The sequence below is a fragment of the Myotis nattereri genome, assembly GCF_964212035.1.
Source record: "Myotis nattereri genome assembly, chromosome: 9".
Taxonomy (NCBI): domain Eukaryota; kingdom Metazoa; phylum Chordata; class Mammalia; order Chiroptera; family Vespertilionidae; genus Myotis; species Myotis nattereri.
This window is the reverse complement of record NC_138084.1, coordinates 36958701-36983680: the sequence shown is the minus strand read 5'-3', so window position 1 is coordinate 36983680 and position 24980 is coordinate 36958701. Positions and strand designations below refer to the sequence as shown.

At 41.9% G+C, this 24980-nt stretch overlaps 1 protein-coding gene across 1 annotated transcript in view; it reads left to right on the top strand.

The window, feature by feature from the left end:
• The window catches only part of SWAP70 (switching B cell complex subunit SWAP70), a 68955-nt gene that overhangs the window by 5642 nt on the left and 38333 nt on the right, over window positions 1-24980 (top strand). The window contains exon 2 of the mRNA XM_081098636.1: window positions 17549-17689. Within this exon, the coding sequence (XP_080954762.1) occupies window positions 17549-17689 (141 nt within the window). The remainder of the gene's footprint in view (window positions 1-17548; window positions 17690-24980) is intronic.

Sequence of the window (24980 nt, the reverse complement as noted above, 5' to 3'; positions counted from 1 at the left end):
TCACCAGAGGATATTTTTCCATTGTTTTTTTTTTTTTTTTTTTTTTTTTTTAGAGAGAGTGGAAGGGAGGGGGAGAGACAGAGAGAGAGAAACATCGATGTGAGAGAGAGACACTTTGATTGGTTGCCTCCTGCATGTACCCCAACCAGGGCTGGGGAACCTGCAACTAAGGTATGTGCCCTTGACTGGAATCAAACCCGGTACCCTTTAGTCTGCAGGTTGGCACTATCCACTGAGCCAAATCAGCTAGGGCGAATCAGCTAGAGCACCCTGCCCTTGCTGGTTTTCTTTATTTTTTCTTTATTTTTATTTTTTTATTTTATTGATTTTTTACAGAGAGGAAGGGAGAGAGAGAGTTAGAAACATTGATGAGAGAGAAACATCGATCAGCTGCCTCCTGCACATCTCCTACTGGGGATATGCCCGCAACCCAGGTACATGCCCTTGACCGGAATCGAACCTGGGACCTTTCAGTCCGCAGGCCGACGCTCTATCCACTGAGCCAAACCGGTTTCGGCTGGTTTTCTATATGATTTTTATTTTTGAGGTCTTTGTTGGGTGGATATTTAACTGGTACAGGATCTGGTAGTTGAAGCTTGGAAAAAGGAGAGAAAAGATTCATCAGTGTCCTTTGGGGAATGGCTACAGTAGGTGGTGAGAGAAAGAATAGAAGATAGGGGACTAGAACCAGAAATAAGAACACTTTATTATTATAATTACTAGAGGCCCATCTGGCCGGCCTGCCCCGATGGATCGGGGTTGGGGGTGAAGGGGTGGGGTGGGGAGGGGCCATGTGCGGTTGGCCGGCCAGTCCTGCCCCTGGTCTGGGTGTTGGCGGCCCACAGGGGGAGGGGCCGGGAGAGGTTGACTGGCAAGCCCTGCCCCTGATCAGGGTGTTGGGGGCCAATCAGGGGCTGGCCTGGCTGAGGGGAGGGCCAATCGGGGCCAGGATCAGGCTGGTTGGTTGCAACAGTGTGTGTCATAGCCACTGGTCATTCTGGTTCTGCATTCTGGTCGCTGGACTTTTATATATGTAGATTATATACATATATTTTGGAGATTGTAACGTAATGAAATAGATTTTTCCTTGCCAAAGCTCATGAACTACATATTTCTTCTCTAAAAGAGAAATTGTGAGCCTGGCTGGCATTGCTCAGTGGTTGAACCAGGAGGTCACGGTTCCATTCCGGGTCAGGGCACATGCCTGGGTTGTAGGCTATATCCCCAGTGTGGGATATGCAGGAGGCAACCAATCAATGATTCTCTCTCATCATTGATGTTTCTATCTCTGCCTTCCTCTCTGAAATAAATAAAAATATATTTTAAAAAATAAAACAAAAGAGAAGTTATGAAAAGTTTGGGGTATTGGCATCATCTTGGAAATAACTTTGGATTGTTGGAAGGCAACACATTTTATTGTCATTTGATTTGGTTTTAGTCTATTTTTTAGGCGGGAATACAGAGAATGAGACACTAAACTAAGTTATTGTTTTAGGTTAAGCTTTTTCTAATTGTGTCGAGATCTGGTTTTCACAGCTGCTGAGGTAGGTAGCAATAGGCTAATGGTGGGGAAAGAAATTTTTAGAAACACATTCTTCACTTACTTTTGCTTTTATTCATGAATAGTCCTTCCTTAGAACAAACTATTGTTTGTTTTGAATACAATTTTGGTATATTCTATGAGAGTATTAAGAACTACTGAGAGATTGATGAAAACTTCAAAAAAAATCCATAGGAAAGTGCTAGGTAGCTGAGTAAATATTATTGAGTTTAATGTCAGAAAATTTTTTTTAAACTGTTTTCCTTGGTTTGGTTTTGGTGTTTGTGCTCTTGTGAGTGTGTGTGTGTGTGTGTGTGTGTGTGTGTGTAATGAGGATATGTGTGGATTCCATATTTTAGGAAACCTTACTAATATGCCATTTGAAATAGACATACTTTTAGGTTATGATATAAATTTGCAGAAGTCATAATGGAAATAGGTATAGGGCATATTTAAAGTAGAGACAATAATTATTTTTTCCACTGATGGTTATAATAATCTTGAAATTATTTAGAATTTTAGTATCCTTGCTGAAGGATACTAAATCTCCAGTGTTACTCAGAAATACATGTAGCCGAAACTGGTTTGGCTTAGTGGATAGAGCATCGGCCTGCGGACTGAAAGGTCCCAGGTTCGATTCCGGTCAAGGGCATGTACCTGGGTTGCGGGCACATCCCCAGTGGGAGATGTGCAGGAGGCAGCTGATCGATGTTTCTCTCTCATCGATGTTTCCAACTCTCTATCTCTCTCCCTTCCTCTCTGTAAAAAATCAATAAAATATATTTAAAAAAAAAAAGAAAAAAAAGAAATACATGTAATTCCAAGAACATAAAAAGATGAAACCTATTTATTATTTAAACATGTACATAAAAAATAAACTTTTTGAAGAGTTTACATATCTACATGGTACAGAAATTCATAAAGTTCAAAAGGGCATTCACAAAAGTGAAAAGTTTCCTCCAACATCTGGCCCTCCCAGTTTCCTGTCCTGGAGGTAACCATTATTAGTAGTTTCTTATGTTCCTTTCAGAGATCAAAATGTACCTTAGCAGTACTCTTGCTATTGTAAGTGTCCTCATCCTCTCCAGTATAGCAAAATCCAGTGATATTTTTGCAACTTCTATTATAGCTTCACTTTGCAGTTGTGGTTGCAGGGTGAATTACATGTCCGTGCTGGGAATGTCTTGAAATAATCTTATTGGCTCTGCACTCTATCCTGCTCTTTTTTAAAACCCAGGGTTTGGTTTGGTTTTGCCCTTTTGAAGTAAAAGGGCCTGCAACGAGTGAGGATCTAAATAAAAAAAGTTTTTTTTAGGAACAACAAGGGTAGTTTGAATCTTATTTGTTTTTCAATGATAGATTTTCAACGAAAGGGTCTTATTCTTTGCTTTGTTGATGCTTTATGTATCTTGTGAATAATGCCCTGTGTTCTGTTCTCATGTAGGCATTTAGCCTCAACATTTTTTGACCTTGCTGGTTACAAAAGTAAACGAGCCAGGCCAGCGGTGAGTGGGAAACAAAGGAAGCAAGAGGCAGTAAAGGGCTTTTATTGTGTGAGGCACAATGTAAAAGATGTGGTTGATTTTTGTGAACTTGGCATGTATAGTGTTCCCTCTCTAATCTTTAGTGATTTTGTTTCTGTTAACCCCTGCTGTAAAAGTGGTTTCTGTTGAGGAACGAAAAAATCTAATTTAAAAAAGTGGGGTTAGGGGATTGGAGTCATGAGTGAGCCATGACAAGTCTGTAAATTTTTTTTTATATTTCACCGAAACAAAACAGAAAAGATAGCTCTCCAAATAAAGGGCATATAAGAGACGTTAAAAACATTTTAAATAGTAATCATGGCCCCTGGGTTGTTTCCTTTCTCCATTTCTTACTTGCTGGAAACTTTATGTGGGAGAGCTTGGAAGTTTTTTTTTAAATACACGTAAACTTTTGCTTTAATCAAAGGTAATATGCAACCGTGAGGCGCTTTGAGTAGTGTGCAGCCCTGTCTTTCTACTCTTGTGACTCAGAGCTTGTAACCCTCCTGATCCCCATTATGTGTTTCCTCTGGGCTCTCCCTGCGGTCCCAGAGGTGCACAGCTGGAGGCTAGAGATGAAAGAGGCGGCTTTGTGTGACCTTTTCCCACTTGCCGTTCTCCCTCTCCATTGAGTAGGAACTTCTCATTTCCTCGCCAGAGGAGGGTTATTGTAGTCCCGTGGAATTGAGTACATGGCAGCTCGGTGGACTCCCACTTGCATCCTCAGTCCTTCTTACGTGTGTCCCATTCCTTCCTACCACATAAGTCTAAGGTAGCCTTTTGCCTCAGCTTTTTTCATCTTTACGGAAGCTTCATTTCATAAATTTATTTTTCTGCTCTGCTTTATTCTTCTCATTCTACTTTCAGGTTGTTTTTTGTGTTTTTTTTTATACTCAAAATCTGTGTCTACTTGAAACTGCAATCCTCAGCAATTAATTAATTGTAGAAAGGTATTTAGGAGTAAATCTACATGTACATGAATTTCATAAAAGGGGATCTTGTAATTAGAGAGAGATTTCTGCAACATTAGAAGAACCAATTTTTTAAAAAAATATATATTTATTGATTCAGAGAGAAGGGGGGTAGAGAGAGAGAGAGAGAGAGAGAGAGAGAGAGAGAGAAACATCAATGATGGGAGAGAATCATTGATCAACTGCCTCCTGCAGGCCAATGCTCTATCCAATGAGTCAAACCGGCTAGGGCGAAGAACTAATTTTTTTAAATCTTAGGTTTCTCTCTCTCTCTCTCTCTCTCTCTCTCTCTCTCTCTCTCTAAAAGAATAGTTTATTGATTTTCAGAGAGAGAGGAAGAAACAGAGAAACATCAATGTGAAAGCACAGCATTGATTCACTGCCTCCTGCACAACCCCCACTAGGGATCGAGCCCAAACCCGGGCATGTGCCCTGACCAGGAATGGAACAGGCAATCTTCTGGTGCACGGGATAACACCCAATCAACTGAGCCACTGGCCAGGGCCATCTTAGGACTCTTCTATGTCCTCTATACTGTTTGCTTCTGTAGGAATGATTAGCTTTATGATTGTGTTGGATTGGGACCAGGAGAGTGGTATATGTGGGCCTGGTGTACCAGCCAGAGTGACACCAGTTAGTGGTTCTGCTCACATGGACAACTGGCCAGATGGTAGAAGCTATTAATGTTTCACTGGAAAACAGCTCTGGGAGGATGGAGCAGTCTTTGCCTTACTAGGTAGCACATCCCATCACTTCTTTCAGCTCACAGGATGATGGATATCTCAGCCAGATTGCTGTTAATTGGGAGTTGAGAGCAGGAGCTGGTGGCCAGCTGACTTAACTCTCAGTGACTTTCTTCAGTGATGATTGGAGGAAATGCTGTTAGGCAATGGGACAGCAGACTGTTAGTAGATAGAACTAGACTGGGATTCTGAGATTCTGTGCCTCGGTGACTTTGGGATATTTGCTTCTTGTGTGTTAAGATTATCTGTTAAATGGGAATAAGACGACATTTAACAACATGCATGCTTGCACAGATGCAGCTCACAACCTTTATGTGTGACAACAGAACATTTGCTAGCCACCTATTTCCTACCTAACAATAATGTTAAAGAAAATTGATCTATAAAACATTTTATGAATTTGAAGGTTTTAATTTACTGAGCACCTTTTGTTAGGGAATCTGGGGAAGAAATAGATATACAACATTGTTCCTTACCTCGAGGAGTGTATGGTTTAATAAAGAAGATAATACATGAAATGACTCCAATAAGACAACATAGAAGCAAATTCTACAGAGAGTGGAAAACGAGTGCTCTAGACCCTGCTGTCCAGTACGTTAGCCATTAGCCACATTTTGCTATTAAACATTGAAAAGTGGCTGGTCAGCCCTAGTTGGTTTGGCTCAGTGGATAGAGCATTGGCCTGCGCACTGGAGGGTCCTGGGTTTGATTCCAGTCAAGGGTACTGCCTGGATTGCAGGCTCAATCCTCAGTAGGGGGTGTGCAGGAGGCATCCAATCAATGATTTTCTCTCATCATTAATGTTTCTATCTCTCCCTCTTCCTTCCTCTTTGAAATCAATAATATATATATATATATATGAACAGTCATCTCTTAAAAAAAAACAAAGAAAAGTGGCTAATCAGAATTGAGATGTGCTGTAAACATAAAATATACACTGGATTTTAGAGACTTTCAGTACAAGGAAAGAATGTAAGGTATCTTTCAGCAGTTTTAAAATATTGATAACATGTTGAAGTTATAATATTTTGGATATATTATTAAAATTAATTTTACCTGTTCTCTTTTACTTTTTAAAAATGTGGCTATTAAAAATTTCTAATTTCAGCCATAGCTGGTTTGGCTCAGTGGATAGGGTGTTGATCCATGGACTGAAGGGTCCTGGATTCCGGTCAAGAGCACATACGTTGGTTGCAGACTCAATCCCCAACCTTGGTTGGAGTGTGGGTGGGAGGCAACCAATCTATGTGTTTCTTTCTCTGTGTCTCTCCCCCTCCCTTCCACTCAAAATAATCAATGGAAGAATATCCTCAGATGAGGATTAACAAAAAAATAAAACAACCATATATTCATAAATAAGCATAAATACCCTCATAAACAGAATAAAAAGCCTCATTTCTCATTTGGAAGACAGAGCATTGTCTTTTTTTTACAACCAACAAACATTTTTATTGATTTCAGAGAGGAAGGGAGAGGGAGAGAGAGATAGAAACATCAATGATGAGAGAGAATCATTGATTGGCTGCCTCCTGCATGCCCCTACTGGGGATCGAGCCTACAACCCAGGCATGTGCCCTGACCAGGAATTAAACTGTGACCTCTTGGTTCATAGGTTGACGCTCAACCACTGAGCCATGGCGGCTGGGCAACAAAGCATTGTCTTTAAAAATTTTTTTAAAATTTCATATGTGTTTTGCATTATATTTCTATGTAATGCAATATATAAAGCTGCTGTAGAAATAGAGAAAGAAATGAAGTCAGTTGTAGACAAGGAACGTTTCATGGAGGAGATAGAACATCAGCTGTTTCTGGAGGGAATGGGACAGATTTCTTGTCTAGTAGAGTCACAGAAGGATGGCAAGTATGGTGGTGGCTTTGTAGATAAGAGCAAGAGCCCAAATCCAGAGTATTTGTGAGCAGTGAGGAAATACTCTAGGTGTAGAATGTTTGTTTTGAGGCGTAGTAGAAAATATGGATTTATAGGGGGGCAGGGTCATATTTTAGATGTTTTTTTGTTCTTGCACAGAATAAATCGTTAATATAGGGTGTCCTCAAAAAATGTATACACACTCTGAGTGATTATAAAGTCAGTGTTTATTAACATGCAGTTTATTTTAAAAATTTAAAAGTATCTACAGGAACGAATAAATTCTTTGTCAATGCCTGTTTTCAAACCGATGACCAGTCGGTCCAGGCAATGCTGATAATGCAAACATCAAGAATCATTTCTTTCTTAATTTGTTCACCCTCAATTTGCCAACTGGTGCCAGTTTTGTACTGTAAACTTTATCTTTTGTGCATCCCCTTAAAAGTCTAGTGGATAAATTTTCTTTGTTCAAAGCTTAGTCTGACTTCACCAATTATTTCAGATCAGTTAAACCTGAAAAGGAGTGAAAATTAAGTAAGTTATCAGCTGTGAAAGTGTGTATACATTTTTTGGGGACACTTTGAATAATGTTTGAAGGTAGTTTTCAAACTTCCAGTAGTATTTTAGGATGAATTTTCTTTGGTCAAAGCTTAGTCTGGCTGAAAAGAAAGAAGCATCAATTGAATTATCAGCTGTTAAAGTGTGTATGCATGTTTTTCGGACACCCTGTGTATATTTGTTGACCGACTATGTTAGAATGAGTAGTTCAGAACTGATCCTGTAAAGGGGAAGTTAAAATTTTGGGGTAGATATAGGACAAAGGTAGAGTTTTGAGATTATTTTGGTGATGTGGGTGTGATGATTAGAGGTGAGAGGCTGGAGGTGGAGAGACCAGTTGGGAGCTGCTATGAAAGTTGAAGAGTAAGTGGACGAATGCTGGACTGGGATGGTGGTAGTGGGAATCAAAACAGATACGTTCCCTACCCTTATAGAACTCAGTCTTGTGAGCGATACAGACCAGCAGTTCACATATAGTGAGATGAGGCAAGTGCACAGTGCTGGGAAACCCAGAGGAAGGGCACCTACCTCGCCTGCGGTGAGGATTGGAGGAGGTAGGTCAGAGAATGCTTCTAGAGAAAGAGACATTTGTCACTGGCCTCAAGGGATGTGTGAAACTCCTCTGTAAGAACACTTAGGATGAAAGATTTGGAAAGTAAATCGGAGGAACAAAAAAAAGTGTCAGGAGGGAGCACTGCTTGGAGAGCCAGGAGACTTGGGTAGCTATGGAAGTTATTTCTTGCTGGGCTTCCGTTTCCTCGTTTATAAAATATGGATAGAGGATGAGATCTTCAAGGTTTAGCCTTCTGATTTAACTTTGTTAGTAAGCTCTTTTTAAGAAGAGAATGAGAGAAAGAATGCAGGGCTGGAAAACTGGGCTTTAGGAAGTGTCCAGATCGGGAGCATGAGGAGGGCAGGAGGTGGCCCCATGAGGGCACCTTGGTAGGGGAAGGAGGAGAACTGAGAAAATAGTATGCCCTGGGACCAAAACAGTCCTAAGATGCAGGGATGACCCCAATGGCGAAGTGCCAGAGGCCTGGGAGCGTGCCTTGTTCAGAGGTGTGTGCCCTAGGTTGGGTTCCTGGGACGCAGAGGCTGAGGCAATGTTGAGAATGCCAAAGGGTTACTGGGGAGAAACACTGACGGAAAAAAGAGAGGAAGCAGGATTGGGAAAGCTGTCAAACTGCAATGTGGACTTGACAAAACTGGGAGCCCTGGAATGCAGATGGCCTGTTAGAGGACCCCGTGTTGGGGAGAAATGATACCACCACTTTGCTCAGTCCTTGGCTGAGGTGGGCTCTGGAGGCGCTAATAGCTGGCGCTCTCAGCTAACCACAGTCCTTGTAGCTGGGCTGCAGTTCCTTTTTGTTTGTTTTGTTAATCCTCACCCGAGGATATTTTCCATTGATTTTTAGAGAGAGTGGGAAGGGAGGGGGAGAGACAGAGAGAGAGAGACATATCGATGTGAGAGAGACACATCAATTGGCTGCCTCCCGCATGTGCCCAAGGTACATGCCCTTGACCAGAATCAACCCGGGGCCCTTCGGTGTTCGGGCCGGTGCTCTGTCCACTGAGACAAACCGGCTTGGGCTGCAGCTCCTTTTGTGAGGAGGGGTCTGAGGAGTGCATCTGTGTTGGCCACAGAATCCTTTTGAGAAAGCAATTTCACAAGATTGATAGGGTTAGAGCCATATTACGCCCTGCACTGGGGATCGAGCTGCAACCTGGGCACGTGCCTTGACCGGGAATACAACTGTGATCTCCCGGTTCACAGGTTCGTGCTCAACCACTGAGCCATGCTGGCATGGCTTTCATCTTTTTTATGGCCCACTAGTGTTCCATTGTATTTATTGGCCATATTTTCCTTATCAAGTCAAAGGAGACTCAGGTTGTTTTTATGTCTTGGCTACTGTGAATAATGCTGTAGTGAACATAGGGGTACATATATCTTTACAAATACAAGTGTTTTCAGTATTTTTGGGTAAATACCTAGAAGAGATTTCTGGGTCATATTGTAGCTCCATACTGATTTTCATTATGGCTGCACCAATTTACATTCCCGCCAACAGTGTACGAGTGTTCACTTTTTTTCACATCTTCTCTAACACTTGCTATTTCTTGTCTTATTGATGATAGCCATTCGAACAGGTGTAGGGTGGTATCTCACTGTGGTTTTGTTTTGCATTTCTCTTATAAGTAGTGAAGTTGAGCGTCTTTTCATATATCTGTTGGCCATCTGCATATCTTACTTGGAAAAGTGTTTATTCAGGTCGTTGGCCCATTTTAAAATTGAACTGTTGTTTTTTGTTGTTGAGTTGTATGAGTTCTTTATGTATTTTGGATATTAGCCCCTTAATGGAGGTATCATTTGCAAACATCTCCTCCCATTTGGTTGCTTGTCTTTTTTGTGTAACCTATTTTTCTTAAACAGTGTGTTAGGTATCTTTCCATATCAATGCACGTAGCTACAGACACCATTATTTTTAATGGCTCTAGACTAGTTCACTGTGCTGATGCATCGTGCTTTGTTTAACCATGTTCTTATCCACAAATATTTGAGATGTTTTGATGTTTTCAACCAGGGATGCTGCTGACCATCCTATAATACATAGGACACCTCCTCTTGCTCCCTGAACAAAGAATTATCTGGTCCAAAATGTCAATAGTGTTGGAGAAAACCTGCTCTACACTTTCTCCAGTGTTAGGGTGTTGGCAATCTTTACTCCCCTGTGTGTGCTCAAACACCAGTAAAAAAGTAATTGCTTTTTAAATTGGCATTATTTTGATTACTAGTGAGGGCAAGCATCTTTTCCTATCTTTATTAGTCATTAGTTCCTTTTGTGAATTTTCTATTCATGTCTGTTGTCCGTTTTTTTATTAGGTGTTCATTTTTTACTTAATAATTTCCAAGGGTGATTTGAATATTGGAGCCACTAGACTTTTGTTGGTTTATGGTCTCTCTCTCTCTCTCTCTCTCTCTCTCTTTTTGGTGTCTCTTTTTAAAGGGAAGTTTACAATTTTTTATAATGTGAAATTTGGCAGTATTTTCTGAAGAGGGCTAAGTTAATGAGTTATCCAAAATAACTTAATAAAGGCGGTTCATTAAGTATGTAATCCATTGGCATCAACTGTAATTGAGAGGCATATATTCTGTGGGCAACATTGCAACAGATGGTTTTGAGTTAGATTTCCTGCCTTAATCTGTCCGTAAGTGTTATGCTCCTACCAAATTCTCCCTTAGCTCTATGCTGGTCACTGTGAAGGGTACGGAAGAAAAATATTAGGCAGGGTTTCCTCCCTCACTGAGCTGTAGTTAGATATTTGAGATATCGCCAGCACATGAAACAATTTAAATGCTGAACAGGAATTCAGTGCACGGGGCGGGTGGTGGTGGGGCAGCGAAGGTTTCCCAGAGTTGGTGAGGTTTCCCAGTCGTGAAGGATATGATGAGGCAGAAGGGAGTGTTTCCAGCACAGGGCATCATGTGGGACAGGCACTTAGGAGACCTGGGTTCTCCTCCCTGCTTCGGCACTAATCAGTGTGTGACCGAGGCCAAGTCTCAGACCCCAGTCTTTTTATCTGTGAAATAAGGAGATAGCAGTAGGCTGTTTCCTAAGATTGTTGTCATTATTAAAGTACTAGAGGCCCTGTGCATGAAACTCATGCACTTGGGGGGGGGGGCGGTCCCTCAGCCTGGCCTACGCCCTCTCAGAGTTTGGGAGCCCTCGGGGGATGTCCGAGTGATGGTGTAGGCCCGTTCCCCACGGACATTCTTTTTTTTTTTTTTTTTAGTATATTTTATTGATTTTTTTACAGAGAGGAAGGGAGAGAGATAGAGAGCCAGAAACACCGATGAGAGAGAAATATCGATCAGCTGCCTCCTGCACACCCCCCACTGGGGATGTGCCCACAACCCAGGTACACGCCCTTGACCGGAATTGAACCTGGGACCTTTCAGTCCACAGGCCGATGCTCTATCCACTAAGCCAAACCGGTTACGGCCCCACGGACATTCTTTGTGCTGCTATGAGGCTCCTGCCACCGCCACTGCACTCGCCAGCCATGAGCCCGGCTTCTGGCTGAGCGGTGCTCCCCCTATGGGAGCGCACTGATCACCGGGGGCACCTCCTGTGTTGAGCATCTGCCTCCTGGTGGTCAGTGTGCATCATAGCAGCCGGTCGTTCTGCCACTTGGTCAATTTGCATATTAGCTTTTTATTTTATAGGATTATGGCTTTACTGTTTACGGAGAATTTTTGGAATTAATTTGTTTGACATTTATTGAAAGTCTTCTGCATTCTGGATAGCATGTTAGGTGCTGTGGGAATGCAAGTATGGGTAAGACATGGGCCTTTCAGAAATTTATAATATGGGAGAGAAAAATTATGTGTGGTAGTGTAAAAAGAAATACAGAGTGCTTCAGAAATAATATTTGGGTGGTGGAGGCTTTAGAAAGGCATGGCATTTATGTTAGGTAGGGGTAGGAGCAAAGGGCTGGAGGAGGAAGGAGGGTGGTGCAGGGTTTGTTTGGGGTACAGTGGAGTCAACTTGTTTGGCTGGATTTGTACAGTGGGTGCAGAGGTTAGGAAAAAAAAATAAGACTAGAAAGGTAAATTGGGGTTGGCTTGTTGAGTGAGTTAAATGTGGAGCTCAGATACTTACTTTGTCACTGGAAAGGTACCAAACTGAAGTGGGTGTGTCCTGGCCTGGTCTGGAATGTGTGGGTTCTTGACTTCGTGGAGGAAAGATTTCACGATTTGAGTCCAGGTAATTTTGAGAGTACATTGATTAAAGTTGGGGGCAGTGAAACAAAGGAAGGGCTTAAGAGGCAAGATCCTAGCAACAGGAGTGGGCCGACGAAACATGAGGAGGAGTTGAGTCTATGCTAGGTGCCTTGGGCCTTTAGAAAGAAAGTCATGGAGGCAGACGAAGTGAGCCAGCTGAGTTTCGTGGACTCCGGAAACAATTACAGAGGCAAAAGGAGGCCCTTGGAGACAGATTCAGGGGGTTAGCCTGGGACAAGCTGCTGCTGCCTGCTGCTCCCCTGCTTGCAAGTCTCCTGGAAGCTTTAAAGCTTAAGAGGAAGAAAGTGAAGAGACACTCCTGAGAAAAGAAGGTGCCAGGGAGGTGCAGGTGTGCTCAGAGGAGAATGAGCCCTGGCTTCTTTGTCTTAAGAGTTTTTATCTGTTTTCTAAAGGCGGGAATTTTATTCTCATTCAGAATATTCGCCAACTTTCCAGGTGTGTCCTTTGATATACTCATGTATCAAAATTAGTGTATGGAGGGATCAGGGTCATTCTCTGGTCAGTTTCGCCTTCAAGGAATGTCACTGGAGAGGGACCACCGGGATCTGGAACCCAGGCTGGTCTGCCCGGTAGGGTCTGGAATGTGTAAACCGCTTGCTCCTAAGTGTCTTTGGTTCGGGAAGATAAGACCTTGCGATTTATGGTCTGGCTGTACACTGCTCAGCCTTGGTTAGTTATCTGTCACAGTTTCCCCATTCCCCTTGCCAAGGAATTGTCCCAGCTTCTTCTTACTAACCTGCCTCACTTGCGTTTTACTTTTGTAGGCTTTTGATGAATTTTAAACCAGAAGGTAATGTGGTATAAACAGCAGTTGAAGATGAATTTGGTAAAAGTGTCTGGAATGGTGATTGATGGCATTCCCATAGCAAATAGCCTGAGTGAGCAATGACTGAGATTTCTGAGGCTGAATATAATAAAGATTTCAGGATGGGGCAAAAGTAGGCTTACAGCTGTGAGAACGTGAAACACAGTGTTAGTAATTAGTAATTACTATACTAATACTGTGTTTCACGTTCTCACAGCTGTAAACCTACTTTTGCCCCAACCCAAACTTAAAGCAAGCAAGCAGGACTTAAGCAGTGACAAGCAGGATGAAGGATATGATCAGGAAAGGGAAAATGACTCCCTGAGATAAGGGGCGGGACTTCTGCGAAGACAATGCTCTGAAGGCAGGACTAGCAAGGGTAGGAAATGGGTCATTCTGGCTCATTGTTGGGAAGAGTTTTCTGGTAACTTGCCATTAGCTTGAAATTTTATAAATCAGAAAGGAATTTTCATGTTTTAAAAAAAGATTGCCCATTATGAATTATTATTCTATAAGTGTGTCCGTTCAGATAAGCTTGTTGGAATAGAGATCTCCGCCCCCCTCTTTTTCAGTGTTGAATTGTGCCCATTACGCACATCCTGTAAAGGGAAACTGTGACTAGGGGGGCACGTTTCAGAGAACCTTTATAATCTGTACATCTTTGGGAGGCAGGAGGGTAAAGATTAAGCACTCATGTATGTTAAAACACTGTTAGCTGTTCATCATTCTTGATTTCATTTTCATGATAGTTGGAGCAAAATGCTTAAGAAGGGTAAATGGCAAACCACCGAACAGGAACAGACCACACAAGCTGGGCTCATGCAGCTAATTAGTCATCTCTTGTCAGCCCAGTCCCTGCAGAGCAGCAGACAGCTAGGAAGGAGCTGGAGAGATGAGTGTCTGGCATGGTGATGGATCTATTGTAGTAACAATAGTTTGTTCTTCAAATCAGGGGAATGAGAGCAAAGTTGCTTAGCAATCACGTGGGTGCTAAAAGAATGGCCTTTGGAGGAACAGGCATTTAAAGTGGGATATATTGCCCGGCTGGTGTGGCTCAGTGGTTGAGTGTGGCCTTATGAACCAGGAGGTCATGGTTGAATTCCTGGTCAAAGCACATGCCCGGGTTGCGGGCTGGATTCCAGTGTGGGGCGTGCAGAGGCAGCCAATCAATGATTCTCTCTCATCATTGATGTTTCTATCTCTCTCTCCCTCTCATTTCCTCTCTGAGATCAATAAAAATATATTTTAAAAAATTAGCATCAACTGCTGTTTAAGCTTATGGAGTGTTTGCTTCTTGTGACTAGATTTTATTCTGACCGTCAAGATTTTGGTTTTTTGATACATTTTACATTTTATTTTAGAAAAATATGATTTACTGTCTAGGCTTGTTAAAAAATGCTGATAAAAACTTTTAAAAAGTTTTAAAGGTAGCACACATTTTTTCTCTCTCTTAGTAACAAAACCTTTTCAGTTACCTATTCTTCAGTTTGTTGTTTTGTTTGAAGAAGACTTCCCTATTCTAGGCCTTACTAACAATGAAGAAAGATGAATTTCTGATCTAAATTATAGTTCTTTTGTTGAATTCATGAAACATGTTTGGGTTGACAGTTAAGGATTGAGCTTTTAAAATTTTAGAGATGAGTCCACCTCATTTTGCAGTGAGTATACAGAGACCAAGTGATTAAGTAGCAAAATATTAAAATATTTAAAAAGGGAAAATGGCAAACCACTGAACAGGAACAGACCACGTGAGCAGGGCCAACACTCAGGTCTCCTCAGATAGGAGGTTGTGCTTTCCTCAGAATTTGCTTAACTAGATGAAGGTGGTTTAGAAAATTGTCACTGAATTCAGCTATCCCTGTATTTAACGAAAGTACTGTCTTATTGTCCAAGGCTGAAGTCTGAAGTTCAAATCTAAATCTTTTTCAGTGAGGCCAGCGAATTGAACTACCTACCTACGAAAAACGATGTTCCATATTACTAGAGAGTGTTGCACTAGGGATGAAAAAAACCTGAGTTTTAGCCTCAGTTCTGCTAAGTACTGTAACCTTAGTCAAGAAAAACAAATTGAATCTCTTTGAATTTAATCTCTTTGGCCAGTACTCAGCAGCTATAAGGTAACAAGGATGACAATATAGTGTTCAGGCCCCCTGCCAAGACTCTAAGTTGGAGGATCTATGAAACCCAAAAGCAGAGAGAGGGGTGGGCATGGGAGAGATTGGAGTCCCCTTTTTGTTTCCTGAGGATTTTGCATTAATCAACTGCTTTCTCATATTCTTCTATCTGGAAAGCCTTCTGATTTCCCCCAAACCTTTTCCTATCCAAAGCTCTCCTTATTTTAAGGCCTGTGTTACTTTTCACTTCCTCTAGGAAGTCACTGTAGCACACACAATTTCTCCTTTCTGAATTCATTTATTGCCCTTCCATCTCATTCATCTGTTAATCATGGTTCATTGCTGTGGAATATGCCTTCCTTTTATATCTAATCTCTAGGGAGTAGGTTAATGTAGAAGAAAAAGTATAGATTTTGACGATAGATTTGGCTGTGTGCTCTTTCTAGTATATATTTACCCTTTCAAATAGGTAGTATATTTTTGAACAGGTTTTTTGTGTGTGTCTTTTTGACAATGAAAAGGGCAAGGCACAGTGAAAAGTCATCTATCCCTAGTCTGACATCAAACTAGTCTTTCCCCCTCTGTTAGTAGTTTCTTATATATCCTCCTGGAGTTTTCTTACATTTTCTTCCTTTTCCTTTTACATATAGATAACACACTAATGCTTTTTTTCACCTAATTTATCTTGGAGATCTTTTCCTATCACTACACAGTGAGTTTCCTCATTCTTCTTAAAGTTTTATAGATCGACCATAATTAACCAGTGGTTGGGAATTTTTACTTGGGTAAAGCCCCAAATGATTTTAAAATTTGAATGACCTTTGTTGAGCCTTATCTGAGAAATATACTCTTCATTTATTTAAAACTTATATTCCTGCAGTACATTACAATTTTTAAGCACTTTACATTCTTAAAGTTAATCTTCACAAAATCTCTTTGGGGGTAGATAATTACTTTATAGGTTTTACCAGATAAGTAGAGCTAGGAAATACTAGGGTTTTGCTGACTAGGGTGTAAGGTTCCTCAGTAAAAGCTTTACCGTGTGCTCTTCGTGTGCTCTATTACAAATAGAGGGTTTGCTTGAGAAACACAGCCTGCTTTGTAGGGGCCGATAAAAGTCCTCATTACTTCATTTATAACCATTTGCAAACTTACTTCCTTTACTTTACCTACTTCCTTAAAACCAGTAGAGCGTGTAGAAAAGGATCTGCACAGAAATGAAGCTTTGAGAAGCAAAACAAATGTAGAAAGAAGCTATGCAAATACTCTTTTTATAGATTCAATTTTTTAAATCTTAAAAAATCCTAACTGAAATACATTTATGCAGAAAAACGTGACTTGCTTAATAGAATGGAAAGTCTTCTTTGAGATGAGTGTGGCTCCTTAAGTGATTAAATGGGTAGGGCTGAGAAGAACAGGAAATTTTAACCTGGGAATTAACACTTAGTAATAATCTCTGTTAAAGGAAGTACAGCCTTAGCTATGTAATTTGACCTGTTAAGAATGCACGGATGACATGAAAGGAATTTAAGTTTTCTTGTTAAATTTTCATTTAATATGAAACAAGATTAGTGTTGAGATAGAGCCCAAATTGCTAATTCAATGGAATGTGCAAGTGTGTGACTTAGGCTGTCACCAAGGCCAGCAACCCTTTACATATGGAATGCAAAATATTTTGACCGTTTTAGTAACTCCCGAGGTGTTTTAGCTATGACTCTTTCCATATTTATAAACTGGGCCTTTGATGTCTTTCTCTTTTTACATTTACACTTTTAAATACTAACGCTGAAAACAGCGTAACATCATAGATTTTTAGAGATGTTTGGACATTTCGAGATTACCAATTAACATTTGTTATATTTGTATATTAACTTGGCCCTTCCTATGGAACAAATGAGGAAATGGCAGCCCCGAGAGGTTGTGATTGGCCGGGGCCCGGCACCTTGACCAGAGCCCCAGCTGCAGCTGCCTAGTCAGTACAAGGTTCTTTCTTTATTTCTTTTTTTTTTAAATATATTTTTTATTGATTTGAGAGAGGAAGAGAGAGGGAGAGAGAGATAGAAGCATCAATGATGAGAGAAAAACATTGATCGGCTGTCTCCTGCATGCCCCCTACTGGGGATTGAGCCCACAGCCCGAGCATGTGCCCTTGATCGGAATCAAACCCAGGACCCTTCAGTCCGCAGGCCGATGCTCTCTCCACTGAGCCAAACTGGCTAGGGCCGAGGTTCTTTCTTACAGCTCTCATTGACTGACCCTGCTCTCCTTGGGGAGAAGTTTAATTTTGAACACATTCTCTTGCTCTTTCCCCCCTTTTTCTTTCTAACGTAGGACAATTAATGAAAGACTACAAGTACTATAGTCAGGGGTCTTGCATGGAGCCTCGCTCAATGTGGGCATGTAAGAGACTCGATTGAAGTGAACCACAGCTGGGGGAGGAATGAGAGACACTCCTGGGTAACAGGTGAGGAGCTGGCAGCTGAGCAGTATTCACCCTGCAGTTGCTGGTTTATTCTCCCCCCTCCTCCCCCTAGAGCAGGGGGCAGCCAGTTGTGTTCAGGCAGTGACAGTGCCAGGAGCTGGTTCGTGGAGGCCTCTAACACCGCCGTTCTCTCCCTCCTAGGTCCTCTCCCATAACCTGTGCACGGTGCTGAAGGTTCCCCACGATCCGGTGGCCCTGGAAGAGCACTTCCGGGATGATGATGAGGGGCCCGTCTCCAATCAGGGCTACATGCCCTATTTAAACAAGTTCATTCTGGAAAAGGTATGAGTGCAACCTCTTCTTGCTTACAGCGTTGTTTGATGTGCATATTTCAAGTGGGCCCCAGAGCCCCTGCTTGGTGAGTTCACTTGTGAAATTTTGTAGCAAAGATTGTCAAAATTAGTGTTTTCACTTATGAAGTACTCTTTGTAACTATATCTGTAATTTCCTAGTCAGTCCCATAATACATTTTCCTTGTAGAAATGATAACATTACCTTGACCATGCTTTAATTAGAAAAAAAGAGAGAGAGAAACCACACTATAAGGAAATAAGATTTAATCAAACTCAAAAGCCAAATATTGTATGATTCCATTTATGTGAAATGTTCTAAATAGGTAAATACATCTATAATAATAAAAGCGTAATATGCTAATTAGACCAGACATCCTTCTGGATGAAGCCGGGGCTGCAAGGGAAGCCTGGGTCTTGGTGCCAGAGGGAAGCTGGTGCCAGCAGCTGGGGGAAGGAAGGCCCACTCTTGCACGAATTTCATGCATTGGGCCTCTAGTCTATATATATAAAAGCCTAAGTGACTATTTGACCATTCGATTGGTAGCTATGATGTGCACTGACCACCGGGGGGCAGACGCTCAATGCACAGGCATGGAAACATGGAACAGACTGATGAATCTCAGAGGGACCGGGGGAGAGGGGAGGGCGGGAAGGGATTAACCAAAGATCTTATATGTATACTAGACGCCTGGTGCATGGTAAATTTTGTGGAGTTTTTTCAAAAGATTAAAAATGGAACTGCCTTATGACCCAGTGACTCCACTTCTGGGATTTATCTGAAGAAACCCAAACCCAAAACACTAATTTGAAAGAATATTTGCACCCCTATGTCCATTGCAGGGTTATTTATAATAGCTAAGTTATGGAAGCCACCCAAGTGCCCATCAATGTATAAAAAAGCTGTGGTGTGCCCTGGCCGATGTGGCTCAGTTGGTTGAGTGTTGTGACCTGCACTGAAAGGTTGCTGGTTCGATTCCCAGCCAGGACACATGCTCAGGTTGCGGGCTTGAACCCTGGTAAAGTGCGTGCAGGAGGCAGCCGATCGATGTTACAGCAATGTTTCTCTCTCCCTCTACCTTCCCCTCTCTCTTAAAATCAATAAAAAAATATTTTTAAAAAGCTGTGGTACATTTATACAATGGAATATTATATTACTCAGCCATAAAAAAGAATGAAATCTTACCATTTGCTACAGCATGGAGGACTTAGAGAGTATTAAGCTCAGTGAAATAAGTCAGTCAGAGAAAGATAAATACCATATGATTTCACTTATATGTGGAATCTAAAGAACAAAATCAACAAACAAAAATGGAAATAGACTCAGATACAAAGAGGGAACTGGTGGCTGCCAGATGGGAGGGAGTGTTGGGCACCGGGTGAAAGAGGTGAAGGGACCGAGAAGCACAGATTAATTGATAGTCACGGGGAAGTAAGTAAAGCGTGGGAACGATAGTCAGTAATATTGTGTATGGTGCCAGATAGACACTGGAAATACTGAGGGGAACACTGTGTATATGATTGTCTAGCCACTAAATGAGCAAGCAAGCAAAGAACCAACCAACACAAAACCTCGTGAGTATGCCAAAAACTAGTGTATCGCACATATAAAGAGTGACTCTTATGGTACATGAATTATCTATATCTATAAAAGCTTAAGTGACCGTTTGACCATTGGACCGGTTGACTGGTAGCTATGATGTACACTGACCACAAGGGGGCAGACGCTCAACGCAGGAGCTGCCCCCTGGTGGTCAGTGCACTCCCACAGCGGGAGCACGGCTTAGCTGACCAATGGGCGCCAGACGCTGGGTTCTTGGCTGGTGAGCCTCTCCTGTGGACACTCCTGCTGCCTCTCACCCATTCACGCTGGGACAGGCATCAGGCCTGACTGGGCGTGAGCCTGCAGTCGCTTCTCGGTCATGGGGGCGCCAGTATTGCTCTAGGATGGGAGCGCGGAGACCGCAGAGGAGCGGCAGCGAGCCTACTGAGCGGTGGCGGCGGCAGGAGCAGCGGGCTAGGGTGAGCGGTGGCGGCGCCCGGCCCAGGCTCTGGCTCCTCCCGGCCGCCTGCCACTTCACACACTACTGCATCTCCTGGGGGATGTAGGACGGCCGGTTTGGGCTGATCCCCGCAGGCCAGGCCAAGGGACCCCACTGGTGCACAAATATGTGCACCGGGCCTCTAGTATCTCAATAAAGAAGATTTAATCAAATTGTACAGAAACTGATCTGTGAGCTCTCAAAACCTCAGTTGATGCTGTGCTATCTTCCGGAGCTTTGCTTGGCTGCTGTTCTGTGCAGGTAGCTCGCTCGTGCTCTATCGATGCAGTATATGTAAACATGTCTTGTATTCAGCAAATATTTGATGACCTGCTGTGTGCGTGTGTTTAACATTAAAAATTAAAGACGATAATGTCTATTATTAAAATATAGAACATGTTGGGAAAGCCTCAGGAATCTGGAAATTGCTTTGTTTTTTAGGGCTGGAATTTGTGTGGTCTGGGCCAATAGATAGAGAGATATGGTTTAATATTTTTTTTGTTATTGGTAATACTCACCTGAGGATTTTTTTTCATTGCTGTTTTAGAGAGAGTGGGAGGGAGGGAGGGAGAGAGAGACACAGAGAGACACAGAGAGACACAGAGAGAGAAACATTGATGTGAGAGAGACACATCAATGGGTTGCCTCCCGCACGTGCCCAACCGGGGCTGAAGATTGAACCTGCAACCCAGGTACATGCCCTTGACTGGAAATCCTACCTGTGATCCTTCCTTGTGAGGGATGATGCTCTAGCCACTGAGCCACACCAGCCAGGCCATGGTTTAATATCTTAAAGTGCTGTGCCCTAATATTGCATTTTGTTTTCCTGGGTGTAACTTTATTTAAGCATTTTGAATTTTACATTTTAAAATGTTCTTTATTTTAGTATTTAGGGTATTTTAAAGTTCTGTTGCCAGGGAAGAAAATATAGCAGTATTTAAAAAGTCCAAAATTAGCCACTAAATTTGGAGAAAACCTCATTCACAGAGCGGGTGAGGATGTGATGAAACAGTGAGCCCTTGTTTACTATTGCTTAGCCACCTGGAGTGGAATCCTGCCAGTTCTTCAATCCAAATAAAGCTGCCAAGGATTCCATGGTGTGGGCTTAAATTGAACAAAGATTAGTGCTTTGTTTTGAAACTTAGTGGAAAAAAATGCCAATAGTGGCTGAAGCATGATAACATAAAATCGAGAGATTGTTATCAGTCATGCAAAGAAAAAATATAATAATGATTAAATATTTGCAAGAAGTGCTTTCATATATATACTGTCTCATTTGATCCTCATGTTAATCCTGTGATGTGTAACTGGAATTCTTACTCCCATTTAACTCAGGAGGAAAAAGAGCACAAAGTTACCTAGTGAATAAGAGGTAGATAGTTTGTGAACCTAAGCCATTTAACTTCTAGGCCAGTGTTCTTTTTTTAATATATTTTTTTATTGATTTCAGAGAGGAAGGGAGAGGGAGAGATGGAAACATCAGTGATGAGAAAGAATCATTGATCGGCTGCCTCCTTTACCCTCCCCCCCCCACCCTACTGGGGATCGAGCCCATGATCGGAATCAAACCCGAGACCTTTCAGTCCGTAGGCCATGCTCTATCCACTGAGCCAAACCGGCTAGGGCTAGGCCAGTGTTCTTTTAATTGTACTATTGAGGGATTAAAGTGATTCTCTTCTAGAATTACTGTTTCCCAGTTTGGATACATAGGGCAGCGGTGGAGCAGCTTAAAGGCCACTCTGATCATCTCAACTGATCTCAGCCTCCATTTAGTTCTCTTAGGTTTCCTCTCAAGGGCTTTAAGAGGATTCTTTTCTCTTCATTAGTATGTGGTGTTCATTACCGTTCATTTTGGCCATTTCTCCCCCCAGGTTGTGTTAGTGGTTTTCTGCCTTTGCTTAGGAGAATTATTCTGAAGAGGTTGGGACTGAGAGATAAATTATTTGAAACTTGCTTTCCAAAACATAATTTTTCCATTTGGTTTCTATATTTCTGTCTTCAGAGTTAATCATTCCTGTTGTTCTTCATGTTAATAGAATTTATTAGGACTTCAAATGATTAATATATCTGATGTTCTTGTATCAAATATTTTGCCTCCTGTAAGTGTCAACTTTTTTTTTTTTTGCTTGTTTGTTAAATTCCTTCTTTAGTAAAGAATGGAATTCTGTAAGCATCTAGGAATAATTTATACACACACACACACACACACAGTAGTGGCCTGTTGCACGAAGATTTGCACAATAGGCCTTCCTTTCCCTGCTGTTGGCACCGGTTTTCCTCCAGCACCCGGGACCCAGGCCTTTGGTCCGGCCACAGCAGCGAGGCTTGGCTTCTCCGCTCCAGCTGCTCCCAGCCCCTCCTTTTTTTTTCTTTTTCCCCAGCTCCTTGAGTGGAGCCCAGGCCCCCAGCCCCTCCTTGTGCGGAGCCCAGGGCGTGTGGGAAGCCTGGCGACCCAGGTCCCCAGCCACTCCTTGAGTGGAGTACAGGTCTGGTGGGAAGCTTGGCTTCCTCTGTCGCCGGAAGCAACCCAAGCCTCCATGCTCACTCTAGCTCCGTGGCCGCCGCCATCTTCAGTCATCTTCAGTCTTCGCTCTGTGCCTGCGTATGCAAATTAACCACCATCTTGTTGGGTTAATTTGCATAGTCACTCTGATTGGCTGGTGGGTGTGGCGGAGTGACGAGTGATGGTTAATTTGCATGTTTCTCTTTTATTAGTGTAGATATTTTTTTATTGATTTTTTACAGAGAGGAAGGGAGAGGGATAGAGAGTTAGAAACATCGATGAGAGAGAAACATTGATCAGCTGCCTCCTGCACACCCCCTACTGGGGATGTGCCTGCAATCAAGGTACATGCCCTTGATTGGAATCCAACTCGGGACCCTTCAGTCCACGGGCCGACGCTTTAGCCACTGAGCCAAACTGGTCAGGGCTAGGAACAATTTTTTTAAAAAATTTTAAAAACATTGATTTTAGAGAAAGGGAGAAAAATGATTTGTTGTTCCACTTATTTATGCATTTATTGATGGGTTCTTGTATGTCCCCTGATCTGGGACTGAACCCAAAACCTTGGCCTATCATGTCTCCTGCATGCCCCCTACTGGGAACCGAGCCAGCAAATCGGGCGTGTGCTCTGACTAGGAATCAAATCATGACCTCCTGGTTCATAGGTTGATACTCAACCACTGAGCCACACTGGTCAGGCCTCGGAAGAATTTTTTGTGAGCTCTCCTTCACTGCCTCCCCCCACCCCCTTTTGGCAAAGAGACACTATACCTGGATTATCTGATGGAATAAATGAAGAAAGTGGTACAGTGTTGGCTTTTTACTATAGAGTCCCAATAGACTACATCAAAAACTAGTTCTGCTTCAGCATGTTTACGAGGCAATCTAATTCCTTCGTGAGACTTAATTACCTATTAGTTTCTTTGGTTCAAATAATTGTCAGTTCTTTTCCCTGATTCTACACGTTAAAGGTTGGTCTGGACTCTGTGATTAAAACCAATATTCCCCTGGCAATATGCTAAGTCCTAACTGGGGAAATCTGCTCCTTTCTAACATAAACCGTTTTGTTGTTGTTGCATTTTTTCCTGTTTTTGTCTTTTTTGGAAACACATACATGCAAAGGATAAACACACCAAGAGAAATATTTTAGTTCAATACAGCGTCCCTTCTCTTGAGGCCAGCAGCCTCTACGTTCTGTTTTCCTAGGCATTTGTACTCTCTTACCAGATGCTTGAGTTCATATGTCGGTTGTAGCTCTTCCATAAAATGCGTTTTCATATTTCTGTTAGTTGAATGAATATGCCTTCAGCACTCAAAATGTCCTCAAAACTTCTGAGTGAATAAAGAGGTCCTATGTTGAGTAGGCAACCATTAATCTACTTTCTGTGTCTCTGGATTTGCCTATCCTGGACTCATACCATATGAATGGAATCATAAATATGTGGCCGCATTGTAGCATGTAACAGTGCTTCATTCCTTTTAATGGCTGGATAATATTCCATTATGGATATACCACATTTTGTTTGTACACTCAACAGGTGATGGGCATTTGAGTTATTTCCACTTTTTGGTTATTATGAATTTGTTGCTTTGAGCATTCATGTTCAAATTTTTGTGTGGATGTGTGTTTTCAGTTCTCTTGGGCATATACTTAGGAAGGGAATTGCTGAGTCATATGGCAACTTACGTTTAACCTTTTGAGGGATTGCCACGCTGTTTTCCAAAGCAGCTGTGAAGTTTACTTTCCTACCAGCAGTGTGCGAGGGTTCCAGCTGTTTCATATCGTCACCAGCACTTGCCATTTTCTGTCTTTTTGATGATAGCCATCCTTGTGGGTGTGAGGTGTGGGATCTTACTGTGTTTTGATTTGTATCTCCCTGATGATTAATGTGAAATACTGTCTTTAAAGTGTTTTTCTTAATTGTAAAATGGTTTCCTGTATTGTAAATACAGACTCGTGGTTGTAAATTTTTTTAAAAAGGGACTTATTCAGAAAATATTACCCTTACCATCTTGAGGCAGTCACTTTTAAAATTTTGATCTGTTTACTTTGAGTCATTATTTTTAAAAATACATTTGTATGATTTTTCAAGCTGGGATCATATTGAATACTTAACATTAATATTTCCTTTCCCATGTTATCAAAATATTTTTGAAAACATTAGTATAAAGATAAAAATGCGAACATTTATTTAGTCCACTGTGTATCAGACACTATGCTAAATGTTTTGAAGAGGTGTTACTAGCCCTAGCTGGTTTGGCTCGGTGGATAGAGCATCGACCTGTGGACTAAAGGGTCCCATTCCAGTCAAGGGCACATGCCCAGGTTGTGGGCTTGATCCCTAGTGGGGAGGGTGCAGGAGGCAGCCGATCAATGATTCTCTCTCATCATTGATGTTTCTATCTCTCTCACCCTCTTCCTTCCTCTCTGAAATTAAAAAAATATATATTTTAAAAAAAGAAGTGTTACTAGTTGGTATGAAAATTTTAATTTAGAAACATGAGTTTAGTTTTGTAAATACTTTTAGTACTTTGAGTCAGAATTGAGGTCCATAACTGCCATCTTATTCATATGTATGGGTTCATATGTATTCATATGTATGGGAAAAGCAAACATATGTTAAAAATAAGAAGAACTCAGACCCAACCTGAGCTTGCTGTAGCAATACAGTCTAACCTATTCCGGTGCCTGTCCTCTGTGAGACTAGCCGTTACATAGACTTAGTGTTAAAAAAAAC